The following is a 20,849-nucleotide window of genomic DNA, read 5'->3' on the forward strand; positions in this document are numbered from 1 at the left end:
TTTACCTGAGAAACGTTTTATTCAACAACATAAAAGATCTGCAAGTTCATTTTCTGAGCATGCTTCTCCACTCAAGGGGATGGAGCCCATCCAGCAGTCACAGGGCGTGAGGCGGGGTACACCCTGGACAGGAGGACAGCAGTCTGTCACAGGGCTATATGTACAGGGACATGTCTTAGCAAGCGGGACGAAGCTGGAGTACCCACACAAATAAGGGGAGAACATGCAAACTCCACTCAGGAAGGACCAGGTGAGAAGCAATCACACAACCTTTTTGACATGAGGCAAGAGTGGTAACCACCAAGCCACCGTGCCGCTGAACTTGTGTTCCTCTGCAATTATTTATTTATTTATTTATTTTTATGCGCATTGCAGTAATCTTACAATTTATGCACATCCCACTGTTAAAAAAATCATAATGACAGAAGCCAGACGTAATTCACAACTGTAAATTGTGCTTGTCAAGAGAAATAGCTGTCCATCCGTATGGCAAAACCTTCAGCATCCTAAAACTCAAGAACTGTAAAACTATTAACAAAATGAAAACGCTGAAATGTGCGGCATGGTTTCAACTGTTTATTCAAGATCTTATAATTCTAACAATAAATAAAATGGAAAAAAATATTTGTTTTGCATGTAAACATACATATTTACATTTGAGTTCACTAAGTTCTTGTTAGTCACGATACAGTATAGCTACAATTTCCATTACTCTCACCATCAAAGTTAAAATGTCTGCTTATTTTATTAACAAGATCAGTAAAACTAAAAACATTTATATTATATTGTTAATCAGAATCAGAATTGTCTTTATTGTCATTGTAAATTGCATTACAACGAGATTTGAGTGCAACTCCAAAAAGGTACCTTCCGTGGTGCGAGTAATTTTTAGCCAAATAAAAGATAGTGAAATTTAACAGTAAATTATTCAGGGTATATGTACAACTAGTATAAACATAAGGTAAAATAAAATAAGATGAAATGTGGACTAAGTAATGTAAAATGAGAATTATATACAACTGTGGAATCATATTGCACGGGAATATTGCACATGGTTTACAGTTATTGCACAAGAAACTTGAAAGATGCGGATTAGAGTGATTTGTTATTGTTCAGTGCAGTGATCATTCTGGGGAGAAAGCTGTCCCTGAGTCTGTTTGTCCTAGTTTTGATTGACCTATACCGTCGGCCGGAGGGTAGTAGGTCAAACAGGTGGTTGCTGGGGTGGGATGTGTCTTTGCTGATGCTGGCAGCTCTGCTGAGGTAGCGAGAGCTGGCAATGTCTTCCAGGCTGGACAGAGAGCAACCAGTGATACCTGGGCCGTTTTGATCACCCTCTGCAGCGCTCTCCTGTCTGTTGCTGTGCACCCCCGTACCACGCTGTGACGCAGTACGTCAGGATGCTCTCGATGGTGGCTCTGTAGAACAACACCAGCAGCTTCTCCTCCAGATTGTTTCTCCTGAGCACCCTCAGGAAGGGGAGGGTGCTCAGGAGTTGAGCACTCTCCTTGTTAATCATCGGAAACTGTTGGTTTTAAAGGTTTAAAACAATATATTTATATGAGCTGAAAGCAGCATTATTTTTATTTTCTAGTGTGCAAAATTATTACAAGTTAGAAGGACACTGAGTATGTTTCATGGCAAGTGCAAATCTCATGCGTTTGTAGTATTCTTAAAGGGTTTGACTGAACTACAACACTTCAAGTGGAATCAAGGACACACATCATGCATACGCGAGATATCACATGTGGATATTCAGGTTTATGGACTTGGCACTGCGGTATGTGGGTGGTTATAAAGTGGCATAGAACTACAAAAAAATAAATAAATAAATTGTCAAGCGTATTCCTTAGGGCCCTGTGATGGATTGGCCACCACTGGGATAGGCTCCAGCCCCTTGACCTTTTTTGGAATAAGCGGGTACAGAAAATGAAGGAATGAATGTATAGTCCTCAGAGATGAAAGCACTGCACATTCTGCACATCTCACCACACCCAATTTTAACGTCTAGTCGATCTTGAACACACCTGACTCAGCAAATGAACTGTGTGCTTGGCAGGGAGCACTGAGGGTCAGTGGGGTCCTGCAAAACGCCTCATGGCTCTAAAGCAAGATTTTAACAAAACAATTTTTCAGTTTCAATTTCAATTTATTTTCATTTATATAGCGCCAAATCACAATAGAGTTGCCTCAAAGTGCTTAACACAGGTAAGGTCCAACCTTACCAACCCCCAGAGCAACAGTGGTAAGGAAAACCTCCCCCTGAGGAAGAAACCTCAAGCAGACTAGACCCAAAGGGGTGACCCCCTGCCTGTGCCAAGCAAAAATGACAACTTGTTCATTTTTAGTTAAGAGCATTTTTATTTGCAAAACCTTTTTAACTTAATTTCTACATTTTCCCGTTAATCTAGAAATGCAAAGTTCATAGCAAGTTGAACAGATGGATCCTCAGTTATCATGTGGGGAACAGGGAACAGCATCAGGCACTGGCTGACATCTCTCCACCAAAGCATTGATTTCGCCAACCCTCACTCCATCATAGGTGCCTGTGATTGAAGTCCAGTGGGTTTCTCCATTGTGGTTCGTCCTGCTTAGTCTTCCAGTGAAGGGAATGTCAGCTGTCATCTTCCTGCCGTCCATCCTCACAGTGCAGGAGTGGTTTGGTGGAACCATCAGCTCTATGGAGACAGTGTGACTTATGGACTCCACCATGGTCGTTCCCTCTGAGAAAGTCACTGTCTGCTCCTTGGTGAAATCCACCGTGCCCGGGCCAAGGATAGGTACTTTACCCGTCATAGTGGACACTGAGCCATTTCGAGTTTCTCGACCGATGTCCCAGGTCTTCTCCACTGTGCTGGTCTTCTCTAGCTTTACCGCCTTCGCCACACTTTCACATTCCAGGTTAGTGACTTTGGCAAGCTGCAGGGTCTCTGGAGGGTGATAAAACAGCTTCATCTCATCTATGCCATACTCAACGTGAGAGATATGTTGGCTATAGCTATCTCGGTTGATAGTAAGGACCTGGTAATACTTGTACCAGTACTCATCACCTTCCCAGGGAAGGAAGAAAGCTTCATGCTTAGCGTGCACCTTGCCAAGACCATACTTGTTTTTACCCACATAGATATCCACATTGGGACAGGTTCTTATAGAGAACTGGGGAACAGACCCATACGAATCTTCAACCCACTCTAGGAACTCAAAGTTGTCCACATTAACCAGCACTTCAAACTTGGATGACACATACTCTTTGTCGGCGTAGGGGTAGTGACAGACGCTCCCTTTGCTGGGAGTATAGAAGCCGGCCTCACAGTTAACTTTGCAGATGTAGTCAGTGCGTTCCACATAGCCATTGAAGATGGCAACAGCTCCATTAGGAAGGGAGCCATTCCATGTCACCCACTTGAGGTTGACATGCTCCCCAAACATGGGAAGGGAGTGTGAGGTCATCTCTGTTTCTGAGGTCTGTCTAAAGTTTGGAGGCTGGATGATATTCCTGGATGGAACAACATCTTTGTGTTTGGGATTAAGCCACGGCTCTGTATGAAAAAAATAAAATTATGGAACAACCTCAACAAAGACATTAAAGAATTAAGGTCGCTTAAATTATTTAAAAAACATATTAAACTAGATGTATTAAGTAAGTATGAAACTATAAAATAAGTTAGTGGGCTGTAAGGAAGTAAAAAAAAAAATGTAATTTGTTAATAATGTATAAAATGTTTTAAGTTTAAAAATGTAACCTGTCAGAGATGTAATCTATTTAATAATGGTCATAATTATGAAATAAGTCAGTGGTATGTGACAAGTTAAAGAAATACAATCTGTTAAATAATGTTGAAAAATTACGCTGGATATTGAAAGATTGTATTGTAAAAAGGGGCAGAAAATATAAGACTTGTTCTTCGCTCTGCTCCTTTTCATTCTGGTAATGGAGATGCTTTATTTCTGCTTTTCTGTTTTTTTTTTTTTTTCTTTTAAATGAATGAAATAAATAAATAAATGAAATGAAAAGACCAAAAAACAAAATTGGGATTAGATGTCATAACAGAGATCAGGAATATCTGGAGTAACCATTTTCAAAATGTTCAAATGATGCATTTAAGTAGTTTAAATGAGTTACAGTAAGTAATTATCTCATCAGTCAAGAATATAAATGAAATTTTTGGAAATGTCTGCAATGAGCGCTTTCTGAAATGACTGATTGATCGGGATTTCTGAGGTTGACTTTTATTTTTGACCATTTCAAACTTCAGCATTTAAAGGGCAGTAAAGACAAATCTGTAGTTTCCCAAAATGATTACAATGCTGAACATGCAGCTCTTCTGTCACTTGCATCATCAGATCTTTGAATGCACCACTGGGAAAATTTTCCAGATTGCATGATTGCATTTTTATTGCACAAAGGACGTAAAAAGAGAAAGATAGTGCATGAAATCAGGAGATTTGCTCCATGTTGAGGTTGAGTATGAATGGTAATGATTTTGTGTCGGAGTTCTACCCTGTCAACCTATTCCCGGGACCAACACAACACACGGGGGCAGGTAGGCTTGGACATTTACAAGAAACAGAAATGCACCACAAACGCTTTAAGTGTTTGATTCCATTTCAACTCATACATGATGTATCAGGGAATACAAAGGGCATCGCAGAGTATTAATTTCATGCACCATCCTTTGACACTTCAAGACTGAAAAAAAGGCTGATTGAATGAACTCGATTCAAATTTGGGGAGAATTTCCATCTAATAAATATACATAGCCCCCAACTAAATTAAATTAAATTTTATTGTATGCCTGTACTTTGTTGCCGATGTACCCCGCCTCTCCATCGATGGCCGCCTGTTCAGGCTCCAGTCTCCCTACCCCACCCCACCCTGTAACCCTTAACGGGAATAAGCAAGAACAGAAAATGAATGATTGAATGTAATTTGCTTGATTGGAGTTACATATATATTTGGATACAAATCAAGCCCAAAATATGAGCTCATCTGATGATTATTTTTTTGTAAGTGTATGTCCTTGATTGTAGTTTCAAGGATCAACAAGTTAATTTAAATATTCTAAGAAAGTAAGATGTCAATGCCAGTCTGAATGGAAAATTGGATTTGAAAACTCGTTTTCATTAACATTTGTTTATACAGGATGGGAGGTGATGGTCTAGTGGTTAAAGTGTTGGGCTTGCGACCACAGGATCCTCGGTTCAAATCCCAGCCTGACCAGAAAATCACTAAGGGCTCTTAGGCAAGGTGTTTAATCCCCTATTTGCTCCCGGTGTGCAGTGAGTACCTTGTACGGCAGCACCGTGACATCAGGGTGAATGTGAGGCATTGATGTTTAAAGCTCTTTGATCATCTGATGCAGATGGAAAAGTTCTATATAAATGCAGTCCATTTTATATGAACTACATCAGGTAAAATGTGTAAAAAAAAAAAAAAAGTGTGTTTCTTGCACACTGTGTGACTCACTTCTTTGTTCTTCTTGTCCATTTTGCAGCTGTGAGTCGTAGAGCAGCGGGTCAGACTGCAGTGCTGACCCGCAGAGCTGCAACACCACCAGGACAACCGCAATAATCCGCCACATCTAAACAGAAAGGGGGGAAAAGATGGGGTTTTTTAATTATTATTGTAAAGTAGAGATCGAAATTTGCATTTCATGGCCAAAGATATTACATCTCTAACTGGGATTCTGCTGTTTTTTAACAATGCACGTCATTTTCATTTGATGGTGTTCTACCATCCTATGCTGCCCTCAGCTGGGTGTTGTTAGTACTGCTGATAGAAAAATATATATTTCAGTGTGGTTAAAATGCTACAAAACCAGTAGTTCTCCAGATGGCTTTCAGCAGAGTCTAACATGTTCCACACAGGTGTGTGAAGGTGGAAATTTCTGGTAGTGGACCTGCAACATTGCTGAATTACACGACTGTGCAAGACAACGAGAAGTGCACAAAGCCATTGCATTGTTCCTTCAGTATTGTTCCATACTTTTTATGCATTTCAGAGAAATTAAACCTAAAGTCTAAGGCAGCAGGCTTGGTGGCCAAGTGGTTAGCGCACTTTCAGTGCAGAAAGCTTCAGGTTCAAACCCCACCCCTGCTACATTTCTCCATGCAATGTGGAGTTGCGCCAGGAAGGGCATCCGGCGTAAAACTTGTGCCAATAGGGTAGCGCAGTCTCATTTGGGGCGGGCGCTAAAGGGGTAAAATATGACGCATATTATGTAATTCCTCTGCTCCCGGGGTACAAACCACAGTATTTTCAATAGGGTTTGGGGTAAATTACATGCAAACAAAGTGAAATTGCAAAGAAAAAGTGACGATGCGGTGGGAAAGTGGACATGTGTTGTGGTTTGTTTATGATCCGGACCTCAAATGTGTCCAGGCGGTTTTGCAGGCGAAAGAACGGAGCTACTCTGGTTAGTTGTGTAGGCTAAAACTTACCGACATGACATCTCCCACCTCCTCCCCTTTTCTTCTCCACCGGGAACCGAAATAAAAATACTTTTCATTACTGCTTCAGTGATTGCAGCTGAAAACAAAACCGTACAACATTTATCCGTGTGAAGTGTTACTGTGTATATATTAAATGGAGGTCCCAGTAAGTGGTCAAATCCCGCAATATCACGGAGGGTTCAAACAAGACTACCGTCTCCTGTTCAACATGCAGATCCATCTTGGATTTGCTGTGGCGACCCCGAGTGCAAACAAGGGAGCAGCTGAAGGGACTTACTAAACCTAAAGTCTAATAGCATCCTCGCTCTAAACCATTAAGATTAAAGTGATTTGCAATGTTGCTAGGCAGCTAAGACATCAGGTAGAGCTACGTTTTGAATTCACAAATGTGCAGTGCCCTTCCCGAAGTGCTGGCCAGTGTTGGAAGATTAAAAAACATCCGCTTTGGTCCACCTGCTGATACGGTGCAGTTATAGATGCTCCTGTTAGCTTTATTAGGACACGACCCCAAATTACTGTTTGTCTGTAAGTACATACATGTATTAAAGAAACCAGAGGTAGCCTATTACATTTATCAGGCATGTTGAGTTTATCTTTGTTTCTGTTGTTAACACGTGTGGTAAAATTCTGGCTTTCAGTACCTTGCTGTTTAGCTTTATAATTAGCATGTAGCCTTATGGCATGTGTCTCTGATGCTAGTTCAGTTTACCTTGTAGCTTAGCAAAAAGCTTTGTTGTTATGTGTCGGACGCAGCTCGGAGAACCGACCAGCGTTTGAAAGACCCAGTATGAAATAAGCAGAGCACGGTACAAAGGCTAACTGAATTTAATACATAACAGTGATACATAAAAAACAAAGTGCGGTCTGGCGTGGTGCGCTCCCAGCAGCGCTAACGGTCCGGAGCCAGAAGCTGTTCGGACTCAAGGACCCCGCCGACACCCCCCAGGTGGCCGCAACAAACGGAGTCTGTGAAAGAAGGAACCATTATGTGAGTCCACACTCTACACACAGAGAGAACACTTAAAGGTGTACAAACAGCAAACACTTCCTGGCTTGATTACTAATCAGCTTCCCAACCTGCAGGCATGGAACATCCAGTTCACAAAACTCCACTGCAGTGGAAGTCGATACATGACTAACATACAGCTCAATATAATAAAGGTGTGAGGGACACCACATTTACTGACTGTATAAATGTTAGTCACAAATCTAACATACCTCAGGAAGTTGCTGACGAGCGTGAGACCTCACCCCCTCCTCTTTCACAGACCGTGCATCAAACCTGGACGTTCTCTGCATCCATTGATGATGAGATGGCTCCCGAGACGACGAGCTCACCCGTCTGGTCACAAGGTCGAGTCTCTGGCAAATACACACTGTGCACTCCAGTCTTAAATGCCACCATGTTCCAATCCATGCAGATGCACCACAGCTGTGAGTCCTGATGAGCCGCAGGTGATCAGGGTGAGGTCCTGATAAACTCAGCAACACAGCCACTCAGTCCCAAATGCAAGCCACCTGGAAGGAAAAACAAAAGACAGAAACAAAAAGGCAGCCAGGCCCCCCAGCCATACAACATTTGTAGTTATTTTGAATTAAAAAACAAAAACTAAAAGTCATTAGGGTGAATATTCAAAAGTGATTGTATCAGAATTGTAAAAGTGTATAAAAATTAAATCATATAGCTATCTTATTTTTCTAGATACCCAGCTTTATCTATCCATGAAGCCAGAGGACACACACCAATTAGCTAAACTGCAGGATTGTCTTACAGACATAAAGACATGGATGACCTCTAATTTCCTGCTTTTAAACTCAGATAAAACTGAAGTTATTGTACTTGGCCCCACAAATCTTAGAAATATGGTGTCTAACCAGATCCTTACTCTGGATGGCATTACCCTGACCTCTAGTAATACTGTGAGAAATCTTGGAGTCATTTTTGATCAGGATATGTCATTCAAAGCGCATATTAAACAAATATGTAGGACTGCTTTTTTGCATTTACGCAATATCTCTAAAATTAGAAAGGTCTTGTCTCAGAGTGATGCTGAAAAACTAATTCATGCATTTATTTCCTCTAGGCTGGACTATTGTAATTCATTATTTTCAGGTTGTCCTAAAAGTTTCCCGAAAAGCCTTCAGTTAATTCAAAATGCTGCAGCTAGAGTACTGACGGGGACTAGAAGGAGAGAGCATATCTCACCCATATTGGCCTCTCTTCATTGGCTTTCTGTTAATTCTAGAATAGAATTTAAAATTCTTCTTCTTACTTATAAGGTTTTGAATAATCAGGTCCCATCTTATCTAGGGACCTCATAGTACCATATCACCCCAATAGAGCGCTTCGCTCTCAGACTGCAGGCTTACTTGTAGTTCCTAGGGTTTGTAAGAGTAGAATGGGAGGCAGAGCCTTCAGCTTTCAGGCTCCTCTCCTGTGGAACCAGCTCCCAATTCACATCAGGGAGCAGACACCCTCTCTACTTTTAAGATTAGGCTTAAAACTTTCCTTTTTGCTAAACCTTATAGTTAGGGCTGGATCAGGTGACCCTGAACCATCCCTTAGTTATGCTGCTATAGATTTAGACTGCTGGGGGGTTCCCGTGATGCACTGAGTGTTTCTTTTTCTTTTTGCTCTGTATGCACCACTGTCTGCATTTTAATCATTAGTGATTGATCTCTGCTCCCCTCCACAGCATGTCTTTTTCCTGGTTCTCTCCCTCAGCCCCCAACCAGTCCCAGCAGAAGACTGCCCCTCCCTGAGCCTGGTTCTGCTGGAGGGTTTCTTCCTGTTAAAAGGGAGTTTTTCCTTCCCACTGTCGCCAAGTGCTTGCTCACAGGGGGTCGTTTTGACCACTGGGGTTTTTACGTAATTATTGTATGGCCTTGCCTTACAATATAAAGCACCTTGGGGCAACTGTTTGTTGTGATTTGGCGCTATAAATAAAATTGATTATTTTTCCTGTGTTGAATTTAAGTTTCACAACACGATTTCTTTCAGTAAAACTTCAAGAAAGCTCAAACCTTTGTCTTTCATGAAAGATATCAAGCTTTCTAACTGCTTGGCAACACAGATGAACACAGATACAAAGACAGTATACGGACTGAGAGACAGACTATTTGAAATTGTACCAGTCAGTTTATTTGCATTTGCTGGAAATGTTGCTTGAAGCATATAGCTGTGTACAGAGGTTTGGAAAAATAGATAAGTTATCACATTTTATTTATTTATGGATTTACTTTAAATAAAAATGTCAGATTCTTTATACAGCAGTTTGTGAAATTGCACCCTTGAATGTCAAAGTGAAAACAGATCTCAACGACTTGGTTTAAATTAAACAACAACAAAATATGTGTGACATTTTTAGCTGAACTGCAAAGAATATTGTGAAAAAAAGTGATTATTTTTGTTAAAAGGTGTTATGTAACTCACAATTGTGTGTGTTATATTCTTGTTTATTTTAGATCATGTTAAGATTTGTTTTCACTTTGAGATTAAAACCATAATTTAAAAACGTATTGAAATATCTGATTTTGATTTGTCATTAAAAAGATATGTAATTTGCAATGGCCATCCAGACTTTTGCGTACAACTATAAACTGCCAGGGTGTTTCAGCCTGTTAATTTTTAATGGCTACTGCTCAAGTTTTCACACTTCCGTCAAAAACATTTTGATATATATTACTGCACCTTCATTGAACAATATTGAAAATGTACAGTGATCTGTGATTCTTCTATGCCGCTGGCACAAATGAGAAGTACAGACAATGAAATGAGCACCAATTTACAAACATGTGAGTAAGAAGGAAGTTATAGGTGAACAGAAACAGTTCTATTACTTGTTAGTTGACTGAGTCATATTTTTTGTTCTAAAAATAACATTAAGGATAAAATCCCCTATTACTGGAATATATCAAGATATTTCCAAAACGTTTTATTTCTCAGTGATATGATCATTTATTTTATTCAAGACAAGATTAATAGTCTAAGCAAAGGCAACTGCTGCTAAATAAATACTACTTTGTTCAGATATATGAGAAGCGTTTTTACCTCGACCGGTTCCTCCTGCAGTGAAGCTGTCACCAGTATGTGCTGAGTTTTAAAACCTCTCTGCAGAGTTATTGCCCCCCAATAAACCAGAATCAGAGTTGCAGCTCCACTCACATGCAGACTCAGTATTCGAACCATCCTGTCACAGCTAACCAGCAGAAAACTACAGAATATAGACACATCGGAAAATTCAGATTTTTGGAATTTAAGACAGACTCAATGTTGGATTTAGTGTTTAACGTCCTCAAATCAGAAAAACAAAAAACGAGACAGTATGGACAATGAAAATTTAAAAAATTAACAAATTGCAGTGATTCTTACAATGACTTCTGTTTCATTGCAGACGGTATGAATCCAAGATATTTCTTGTATTTCTGGTCAACTTTTCTTTTTTTTCAATTTTTTTTAAAATTCAAATTAACTTCAGTTAATTTGTTCATATACATCCATTCCTGCATTTAAGGGCTGCAGCACATTCCAAAAAAGTTGGGATTTTAAAGTATCTATCACTTTATAATGTAACCATTCCTTCTCTCAACACTTAAAAGATGCAGGCACACACACACACACACACACACACACACACACACACATATATATATATATATATATATATATATATATATATATATATATATATATATATATATATATATTTATATAATGGTGTTTTTCTCATTTGAGGAACCCTAAAGTTTGTTCTGCAAGACATTAAAGTCCAGGAAAAATGCTGCAGTTGACCCCAGTTCAGAAAACAAAATCATCGAGTTCTGTGCAGCGGATCCTAAGGGCTGACTTGCAATTCAGTCTCAGAGCAAACTAACTCTCCAGCAAAATGGCAAGGAGACTTGAACTTGCTGGATGGTTTTCCAGAAAACTGGAGATGGAAGATTTGTTTTCTTAGAAAACGTCAGACGAGGAGGTTACATGATCATGTGGTTGTAAAAGATAAAGGGTTAAACCATCAAAAAGCAAATACTGAACTAAAAACAGTGCATTAGGGAGAAAAATCACATGCTTCGGCCACATGGTCATGCAGAAAATGTCTGAAAATATTGAATGGTTTTCTGTGCTGTCAAAATACTTTTGGGTACATTTTTTTGAGACACTATATATATATATATATATATATATATATATATATATATATATATATATATATATATATATATATATATATATATGCTCAAACCAGTGGCCGTGCCAAGGGGGGGCTTGGGGGGGGGCTTAAGCTCACCCAATAATGAGCCAAGCCCCCCCTCAGCCCCCCAATAATTCTGCCAATAATGTGAATAGCGACTGACATATTTGTGGATCTCAACTACCGTTTTGCTCTGAGAATGTCTCAGTATTGCGTAACTGTTTGGTGATCCACCAGTGCTGAATCACCCTTCACAAACAGAATTTTCAGTTTTGCCAATAAACATTTATTTGTAAAACCCCACACACAAGTTACAAATCAGAAATTTGTGTTTGTGGATCACAAAGCACGTGTACAAATCAAAGGATATTTGTAAATCACTTTTTTTTTATCACTTTTATCACAAACCTTTACCCCAGCCCCCCCCCCCCCAACAAAAATTTCCTGGTGCCGCCACTGGCTCAAACGTTTACATACAGTGGCATAATTTTGGCTTGTTGGCCTGTAAACATGTTTATTTATTTCGAGCAGCACAGTGGATTAGTGGTTAGCACTGTTGCCTCACAGCAAGAAGGTCATGGGGCCGATTCCCACCTGTGGCCTTTCTGTGTGGAGTTTGCATGTTCTCGTGTTTGTGTGGCTTTCCTCCAGGTGCTCCAGTTTCCTCCCACATTTAAAGACATGCAGGTTAGATGAATTGGAAACTTTATAATTGTCCAGGTCTCCCTTGCCAAAGAGATCTTGATCTCAATGGGACTAACCTGGTTAAATAAAAGTAAAATTCTGCTGGAGGTTTCTTCCTGTTAAAAGGGAGTTTTTCCTTCCCACTGTAGCCAAGTGCTTGCTCACAGGGGGTTGTTTTGACCGTTGGGGTTTTACATAATTATTGTATGGCCTTGCCTTACAATATAAAGCGCCTTGGGGCAACTGTTTGTTGTGATTTGGCGCTATATTAAAAAATTGATTGATTGATTGATTGATTGATTGATTGATTGATTGATTGTGATTGGAGAAATTTTGCATTTTGCATCACTACTCTTAGCTTCATAGTGGAGTAGAGCAGAGAAGGATTTTCTTTCACCAAAACAGCTCAAATCTAGGCTTGCATCTCAGATGTACCTTCTGGCAAATCGTAACTAAACCTTCAAGTTTTCTTTTTTTTTTAAATCCTTCTCTGTAACACTTCATCATGAAGCTGTATAACTTGGTGATGCAAAATTCAAAATTTGCACTGTGCACAATTTCTATAGTCACAGCCACAGAAGCCTAAAACTTTCTCTGGGTTGCCTCACCAGTCTCCTTCTTGCACAGTCACTTAGTTTGTACTGTATTTTTCATAGCCTAAGTTGCACCTTAGTATAAGTCACACCTGTCAAAAAAAAATGCTTCTGGAAGAGGAAAGAGAAAAAAACAAACATAAATCACACCTTTTTCTGTATTATGAGCACTTTAATTTTGGGATAAATGGTAAATGGGCTGCATTTATATAGCACTTTTCCATCTGCATCAGACACTCAAAGCGCTTTACACATCAATGCCTCACATTCACCCAGATGTGAGGCTGCTGTCATGCAAGGCGCCAACTACACAACGGGAGCGACTAGGGGATTAAAGACCTTGCCCTTGGGAAACCCTAGTTGGAAGACTCCCCTAGTTGAAAGGCCGCAAAACCCTAGAGTGGTTTTCTGGTCAGACTAAGATTTGAACTGAAGATCCTCTGGTCTCAAGCCCAACGCTTAACTTCTAGACCATCACTTCCCCTCATTTTTGTGAATTGTTGTCATGTATATTTTATGATTGCCATTTATTTTTTCATGATTTTATTCATGAAACCACTCGGTGGCCAAGTGGTTCGTGTGCTTGGTTTCAGTGCAGACAGTTCCAGATTCAAACCCCACCCCTGCCTCCATGTAATGTGGAGTTGTGTCAGGAAGGGCATCTGGGGGTGAAACTTGTGCCAAATCAACATGCAGATCCACCATGGAGATCCCGAGTGAAAACAAGGGAGCAGCCGGACTTTAATTTTGTTTAGTGATTTGATTTGTGAGAAAGCCCTATATAAATAGTTACTATAATAATTATTATTAATGAAAAAAAAAAACTTATACTCCAGAAAATACAGTATTGACTTTGTCCTTGACTAGCATATCCCCCAGCCACCCATGAATAGTATAAATGGGTCAAGGATGAATTAAGAATAAACTATTAAAATGTGCTGTAATTTTTTTTTTTTACATCCAATCTATTACTGCGTTTGCTCTTTTCCTCTGACTCAGTGGCATGCACTTTGTGTTCAGATAACATTATCTAACACAGAACACAGTGATTAGATCTTCTGTAATCGTGGGTTAGTGATTCAACGTTCCCTTATTGCATCATGTCGCCTGCAGTCCAGATAAAATCATCTTGTGTGGAGGAAAAGCTGCTTGACACGGACATTGTTCTTCCCGCACAGCTGTATCCCTGGAAATCGCTGATGTCATGGCCATCTGTCTGCGACCTTCAGACAGTGGATTTCAGTTTTTAAAGAAGAATGAACACTGTATAAAAATGAGGCGTGTGAAGGTTCATGTTCATCAAGCCACAGTGTTAAAATTTAACTGCCTTCAGCTGAGTGAGAATTCTCACAAGGATCTTGTGGAAATATTTGGTTATTCAAGCCTCAGTCAGGGACTGGAGGGTGCCCACTTTGGTGATCTCAGAGTTGCATCTCTGCTTTTTGCAGATGATGTGGTTCTATTGGCTTCATCAGGCAGTGACCTCCCATGCAGACTGAGCAGGTTTGAGGGCAAGTGTGAAACAACTGGGGAGAGAATCAGCACCTCCAAATCTGAGACCATGGTCCTCTGTTGGAAAACGGTGACTTGTCCCCTCTGAGTCGGGAGAGTTACTGCCCAAAGTGGAGGAATTTAAGTATCTTGGGGTCTTGTTCACAAGTGGGGTTAAGTTGGAACGTGAGATCGATTGGGGCAAAATCTGAAACTTTACAGACGCTGTACTAGACCACTGTCATGAAGAAGGAGCTGAGACAGAAGACGAGGCTCTCAATGTACCAGTCGATTTATGCTCATGTCCTCACCTATGGTCATGAGCTTTGGGTAAAGACTGAAATAATAAGATCATAGATACAAGCAGCGGAAATGAGATTCCTCCATCAGGTATCTGGGCTTACATGCCTGGACAGGGTGAGAAGTTTGACTATTCAAGAGGGATTCGGAGTAGAGCCGCTGCTTCATCATATCCAATCAAGCCAGCTGAGGTGGTTCAGGTATCTGGTGAGGATGCCCCCTGGTCATCTCCCTAGGGAGGTCTTCCAGGCATGTCCAACTGGGCAAAGTCCCCGGGGACAACCTAGGACACGCTAGAGAGAAAACGAATGAGCGAATGAATACCATATGTGGGGTAGGGATCTTGGCACATATGAGTTTTGGACAAAAGTTTTTTGTTTGTTTGTTTATTTTGCTATTTTCTATGCAACGTTTGCTCATTTAGAAGAAGCCTCAGAGGAGGAAGTGTGCTTGGCATTCATTCTGCCTGGAGAGGTGTGAGGACCACTTGCAGCTTGCATGCACTTCAGCAGAACTAAAGCCAGTGAGACACTACGTGATGATGTCATGTGATTTTGCTGAATCATAGATGCACCAATGTAATGCAGAAGCATGTTGCAGTATAACGGCCTGCATGTAATGGTGTGTGCATGAATGTAATGTTGTGTGAACATGAACCTTCTTACCACTCACCCTTGAAGTCTGGTCCTTACAAGATGTGAATCTTTATTCTTTGCTGCTCTTGTTCAGGGATTCAATATGAATCTTTGGCCACAGGAAAGCGTGTCATTACATCTATATCACATGCATATCACCTGCAAATGTGTGTGTACGTGTATGTGTCAATGCATGCCTCTCTGCCTGAATAAAAATTGCATTACGGGGTATGTTTGTCTCCCATCTTGGCGTATCAAAAGTTTTTATTGTTTCATGGTTGTGGCCGACCGTTGTTGGAGGATGCAGCCTATCTGAGAAAGAAACTTTACTAAGGAAAAAGCTTAACCAATCTCCATACTAATGTTCTCGCCATCTGAGATATTGGGCCAACAATTACTCATGAAATATAATCTGACTTTTTTCTGTTCTTGTTTTGTGTAGCGGTTGCTCTGCGTTGTGTTGTGTATGACTCCTCCCACTCTCTCCACTTGGGATGCAAACTCAAGATCCCCAGCTTGGGAGGCGGACACTCTGACCAGTCGGCCAAAAACACAGGTTGTGGTCTGAGTAGCCAAAGTGTCCTTTGGCTGTCGGGGAGTGTGGCTTACTGACTACCATCTGCACAGTGACTCCTGCTGGCCTCCGTCACATTTGCATGTTTGATCATTCTTTGTCGTACTTTGTTTATTTGATCTTTGTTATTGTTATAATGGTCTAGGAGTGGGTCACCCCACTGAGTCTGGTCTGCTTGAGGTTTCTTCCTCAGAAAAAGGCCTGATGAAGCTTTTCCTTGCCACTGTCACCTACATGCTTGCTCAGAGGGGTTGGAAAGGTTAGATCTTACCCTTATGAAGTACCTTGGGGTGACTTACGTTGTGATTAGGCGCTATATAAATAAATTCAATTAAATTATCATTATGTTGTGTATGGCCTGTTTAACTTTCACTACACAGCAGAGTGGTCAGCTGTCTGTTATATTAATGTGCAGACAATCATATAATTCAGAAAATGACCCCCTTTTTTTAAAGTACAGGTAACTTTTTTTAAAAATTCCCCATTACTGTAACTTTTGTATCTTGATTGCTGAATCCTATTACATGCCGTTTCCAAGCAAAATACAATACGACAGCACAACACATATTTTGAGAAATATCACCCTTTAAATGTGAGATGTTTGCTTCTAAAGTAGGACTTTGTGCCTGTATCCACTTGCTCCAAACATCTTATTTCTCACTGAAATCACTCAGAGCACTCAAAATCAGGAATAAGCAAGTATAAGTGTTAGATCGAAGCAGGAAGAGCATTTATGTGACGGACTGTTTTACTGTCAATATGCTTCATTCTGCATCAGTAATCAGGAAATGTGGCTACATTGTTCTGAACCTTGGTCTTGGACAGTCATGTAACTATTTTTGATATTGATCAAGTCATAAACTGAAAAATGCAATTAAAATTATTACTGTAATTATTATGAAGGTGTCTTATTTGCTTTTGTTATTATATGTTGCGTATTTTTCAGAAATGTAAGTATCAGCACTTTATCAGATAAATTGTAGTCAAGTATAGAACTTGAAACATGTCTGTAAGCATTTGATATTTGTTTTTCAAGTGGTTGCATTACAAAATAATAGTTGTAATATTTTAAGCACCTTTATGACCTTTATGTTTATGATGATGATAACAAATAGCTGTCAGGAGAGTAGGTACAGTATATCATTTCATTTTATATTTTTTATATGTATAATTAAAAAATACTGAGGGCAATAACAGTTTTTCCAATAACCAGGCAACATACAGATGGAAATATTTTATTGACTAGTTTTGTGACATGTCATTTGGTTTTAATATCACAAAAATCAGATTCTTAAAAAAATTCAGTGAGTCCTTCAGGGACAGGGCTTTGCATCAACCACAGGTTCACAGCGATCCACCACTGCACGGACTTCTCCAATCTGAACACCATCATATGTTCCAGAAATGGACGTCCACTGGGTCTCCCCATTTCGGTAGGTGCGGCTGAGTCGTGCAGTATAGGGGATATCTGCTTTGATTTTACGACCCTCCATTTGGACTCTGCAGTAGTGGTTTGGTGGGACTTTGAGTTCCACAGACACGGAGTGGCTAAGTGCTTCTATCATGGTGGTTCCTTTGTTAAACTGCAGTGTCTTCTCACCAGACAGCTCAATGCCTCCGGAGCCGATAAAGGGAATTTTGGCTGTGATGGTGCCTGTGATGCCCAGCATGGTGGCTCGGCCGATGTTCCAGGTGCTCTCAACTTCTGTCGTCTTTGAGATGGTGACAGTCTTTGTCACCGTCTGACACTCGTTGTTGGTGACCCCGGAGATACGCATGGTCTCTGGAGGATACTGGAATATTGCGGCCTCATTGATAGCGTATTTGACATCAGAGATGTGCTGGGTGTAGGCATCCCTGTTGATAGTCAGGACTTGGTAATACTTGTACCAGTACTCATCTCCTTCCCAGGGCAGAAAAAATGCCTCAAACTTTGAAACAACCTTCCCAAGTCCGTACTTGTTCTTGCCTACATAAATGTCCACACCGGTGCAAGTCCTCACTGAATGCTGGGGTACGGAGCCATAAGAATCTTCCTTCCATTCCAGAAACTCAAAGTTGTCTTTGTTGGACAGAATCTCAAATTCAGGAGCGTAGTACTCACGGTCTCCGTAGGGATAGCGGCAGTAAGGGCCTAGGCCTGGGTTGTAGAAGCCGGACTCACACTTGTACTTGCAGACGTAGTCGGTCCGCTCAGTGTAGCCGTTGTAGATTGCAACGGCTCCATTGGGCAGTGAGCCATTCCAGGTAAGCCACTCCAGGTTAACGTTGTCTCCAAACATGAAGCGCTGATGTTGTTGCTGCTCAAGCTCAGCAGCATTCAGAGGACCTGGCACTTTGTTACCAGTTGGTTTAGGGACCCTCTGCTCCAGTTCTGGGTTCAGTAAGTTGGCTACGTGTAAGAGACGGACATAAAAAGCAGAATAATTTGTTTAGGTCACACTGAAACTTTCAATTAGTGCTTCTACTTGGAAAAAAATAGGTATTACGCCGTAAAATGTCAACATAACATGTCTCCAATTTTGTTGTACATTTTGTATAATGACAATAAAGGGCATTCTATTCTATTCTATTCTATTCTATTCTATTCTATTCTATTCTATTCTAATCTATTCTAAAATAAAGCTTTGACAAACCAATTAGATAATGTAAATGACTTTGTTCAGCATTCTTCTGTCTGCTTAGTTTAAATCTACTCATACTACATTCACTTTGACAGTGTTACTTTACTAATCACACACACACACTCACAGTGTACTTATTTATTATCTGAAGTGGTCAACTAGGAGACGGACAAAAGGTAAGTTCATTTAAGGGTCATTTACCATTTTTGTGCTGTGAATTCTTCATCACGATGTCCTGCAGACCGGCTGAGGACAGAGCCGGCAGGACCAGCAGCAACAACACTGTCAGCTTCATCTGGAAACCAAACAGCACAATATTATTCTCATCAGCACAAAAAAAAAAACAAAAAAACAATCCTACAAAAAAATCATACAAAAACTTCAGCGAATAAAATGCTAAAGCTGAACATGGAGCCAACTTAATCTAAACAGAATTAAAATTTTGAAATTAGAATTTTGACATCTGCATGTTTAAGGATTGTATGAGCAAACTATGTAAGAAATCTTTCTCAATGCAACACACTACAAAACTAGGAATGTACACAAACCAAATGTATCATGTATGCATACACTATTTTTATAATGTATTCAACTCCCCAACTTTTCAATCACAAAATACATACAATAATTTAACATGTAATAAACACAGTCCTTTCAAGTTATATATTCTTATTTAAGTAATAGTGCAAATAAGTTAATTTTTTCAATCAAACATGACATCTCTTCTTAACTAACAACAAAACACACTTCATTAACTCACTATTTTATTGCTCTGTTTTACAAATATAGCAGAATTGTCTAAGTTTAAAAGCTTTATTCTCTATTTGTAGCAACAAAACTAATTTTTATCTACTAAAAATGCACTGATACAACCACTAGAATCTTTAAAATACTTCATTTTCTACAAATCAACATGGATAATATTTTACATGTATCAACTGGTGCAAGTATTTTGAATGATTTTAATTTCTTAATATCTGAACTCTTTATTTGGTTGTTGGACTAAGAAGAATGGCACAGCACTCACCGCTCCACCCTCACGCTCGCTCCCCGCCGAGTCCACGTCCAGCCGCCTGCTGCCATATTTATAGGTGCTTTATGATCAAATCATAAAGCGCATTGTGCACTTTCACTCCATGTCTGCCTTTGAGCAATAAACTCAGTCTGCTGCAGCATTCAAAGTGAATTTATAACAGCTTCAGCTCATTTTTCCTGTGAGTCAAAATTTTTTAAAAAGGTATCAATAAATTTCATTTTAAATTTGGCGCATTAAAGATGTTGGGACAAAAAACAAATGTTGACACAAGTTGAAGAAAACAGTTGAATGTTGTGGATGATATTGTTTAGTTTAATTTTCTTCCCATGTCCATCAAAAGACATTTTCATGTTGGTCGTCTGGAGGCAGTTCTTCACCAGGAGCGGCATATGTTTTGGATCGTTGTCGCATTGGAAGACAAAGCGACGATCCAGACTCAGTTTTCTGCTTGAGGTATTCTTTCAGAATCTTCACATATCCTTCTTTCTTCATGATTCCTTCCACCTTGAGGAGATTCCCAGTTCCAGACACAACGAAGCATCTCCACAGCGTAATACTCCCACCGCTGTGTTTCACTGTGGGGACGGTGTTCTTTGGGTCATACGTATGTTTCTCCCTTCTTTCTCCAAAGCAATGTCTCTATGGCTAAAGATCTCTAGTTTTGTCTCATCTGACAAAAGGACATGCTTCTAGTTTGCATAATCTTTCTCCAGGTTGTCGTTAGCGTACATCAGTCTGGCTTGAAGGTGTCTCTTCTGCTGAAGAGGAGTTTTTTTGGACCACAACCTCACAGGTTGTAGACCAAGAAAAAGCTGCTGTAGGTCCCCGTTCTCCACCAGCTTGTGGGGGAACGGGGACCTACGGGGAACAAGCTGTTGCTGCGGCTCCCCTACACTCACATCGCCTCAATTTGGATAACAGACTGTTTCTCGTTTAGTGCACATAAACAATGTCAAATGTATATGTGTTGTCTTAATTCTGATGTGTGCCATTATTAAGGTAAACAAGTAATAATTGTGGATTAATTGCTGTATCTTGTCTGTGGAAATTTGAATGTGGACGTAATCTCGTTGTTACTGCACTCATGTAATGACAATGACAATAAATCTTATCTATCCATCCACAGTCCATTCCTGTCCAAGGTTCTAGAGATTATCTTCTTTGAGACTACAATTCCCGACTTGGCTGTCATTCACTCGTGTCTAAGCAGTTGTTCTTGGGTCTTTAGACACATGCCTCACTAATTTTCTTTCTAGAGTCATTGAAA

The 20,849-nt window shown here is 40.1% G+C and overlaps 2 protein-coding genes across 2 annotated transcripts; both read right to left on the reverse strand.

Moving 5' to 3' along the window:
* Positions 1 to 2,401: 2,401 nt before the first annotated feature.
* LOC117511154 (natterin-3-like) lies at positions 2,402 to 10,534 on the reverse strand. Its single transcript, XM_034171132.1, has 3 exons — positions 10,505 to 10,534; positions 5,468 to 5,582; positions 2,402 to 3,539 (listed from the first exon to the last, which is right to left on the reverse strand). The coding sequence occupies exons 2-3, from the start codon at positions 5,580 to 5,582 to the stop codon at positions 2,449 to 2,451; spliced, it is 1,206 nt and encodes a 401-aa protein (XP_034027023.1). The 5' UTR covers positions 10,505 to 10,534; the 3' UTR covers positions 2,402 to 2,448.
* Positions 10,535 to 17,145: 6,611 nt separating this feature from the next.
* LOC117509876 (natterin-3-like) lies at positions 17,146 to 19,601 on the reverse strand. Its single transcript, XM_034169505.1, has 3 exons — positions 19,574 to 19,601; positions 18,748 to 18,841; positions 17,146 to 18,314 (listed from the first exon to the last, which is right to left on the reverse strand). Exons 2-3 carry the CDS (start codon positions 18,839 to 18,841, stop codon positions 17,236 to 17,238), a joined length of 1,173 nt encoding a protein of 390 aa, XP_034025396.1. The 5' UTR covers positions 19,574 to 19,601; the 3' UTR covers positions 17,146 to 17,235.
* Between the last annotated feature and the right edge of the window lie 1,248 nt (positions 19,602 to 20,849).

Source organism: Thalassophryne amazonica, chromosome 5 (assembly GCF_902500255.1).
Source record: "Thalassophryne amazonica chromosome 5, fThaAma1.1, whole genome shotgun sequence".
In the NCBI taxonomy this organism is placed as follows: Eukaryota; Metazoa; Chordata; class Actinopteri; order Batrachoidiformes; family Batrachoididae; genus Thalassophryne; species Thalassophryne amazonica.

Bases quoted from the DNA above. Each gene is read 5' to 3' on its own strand.
- LOC117511154 (XM_034171132.1), bottom strand. From the start codon at position 5,582: ATGTGGCGGATTATTGCGGTTGTCCTGGTGGTGTTGCAGCTCTGCGGG. The intron at 3,540-5,467 runs GTGAGTCACACA...TTTTTCATACAG, and splicing joins TGGACAAGAAGAACAAAGAA to AGCCGTGGCTTAATCCCAAA.
- LOC117509876 (XM_034169505.1), bottom strand. From the start codon at position 18,841: ATGAAGCTGACAGTGTTGTTGCTGCTGGTCCTGCCGGCTCTGTCCTCA. The intron at 18,315-18,747 runs GTAAATGACCCT...TCTTACACGTAG, and splicing joins GAATTCACAGCACAAAAATG to CCAACTTACTGAACCCAGAA.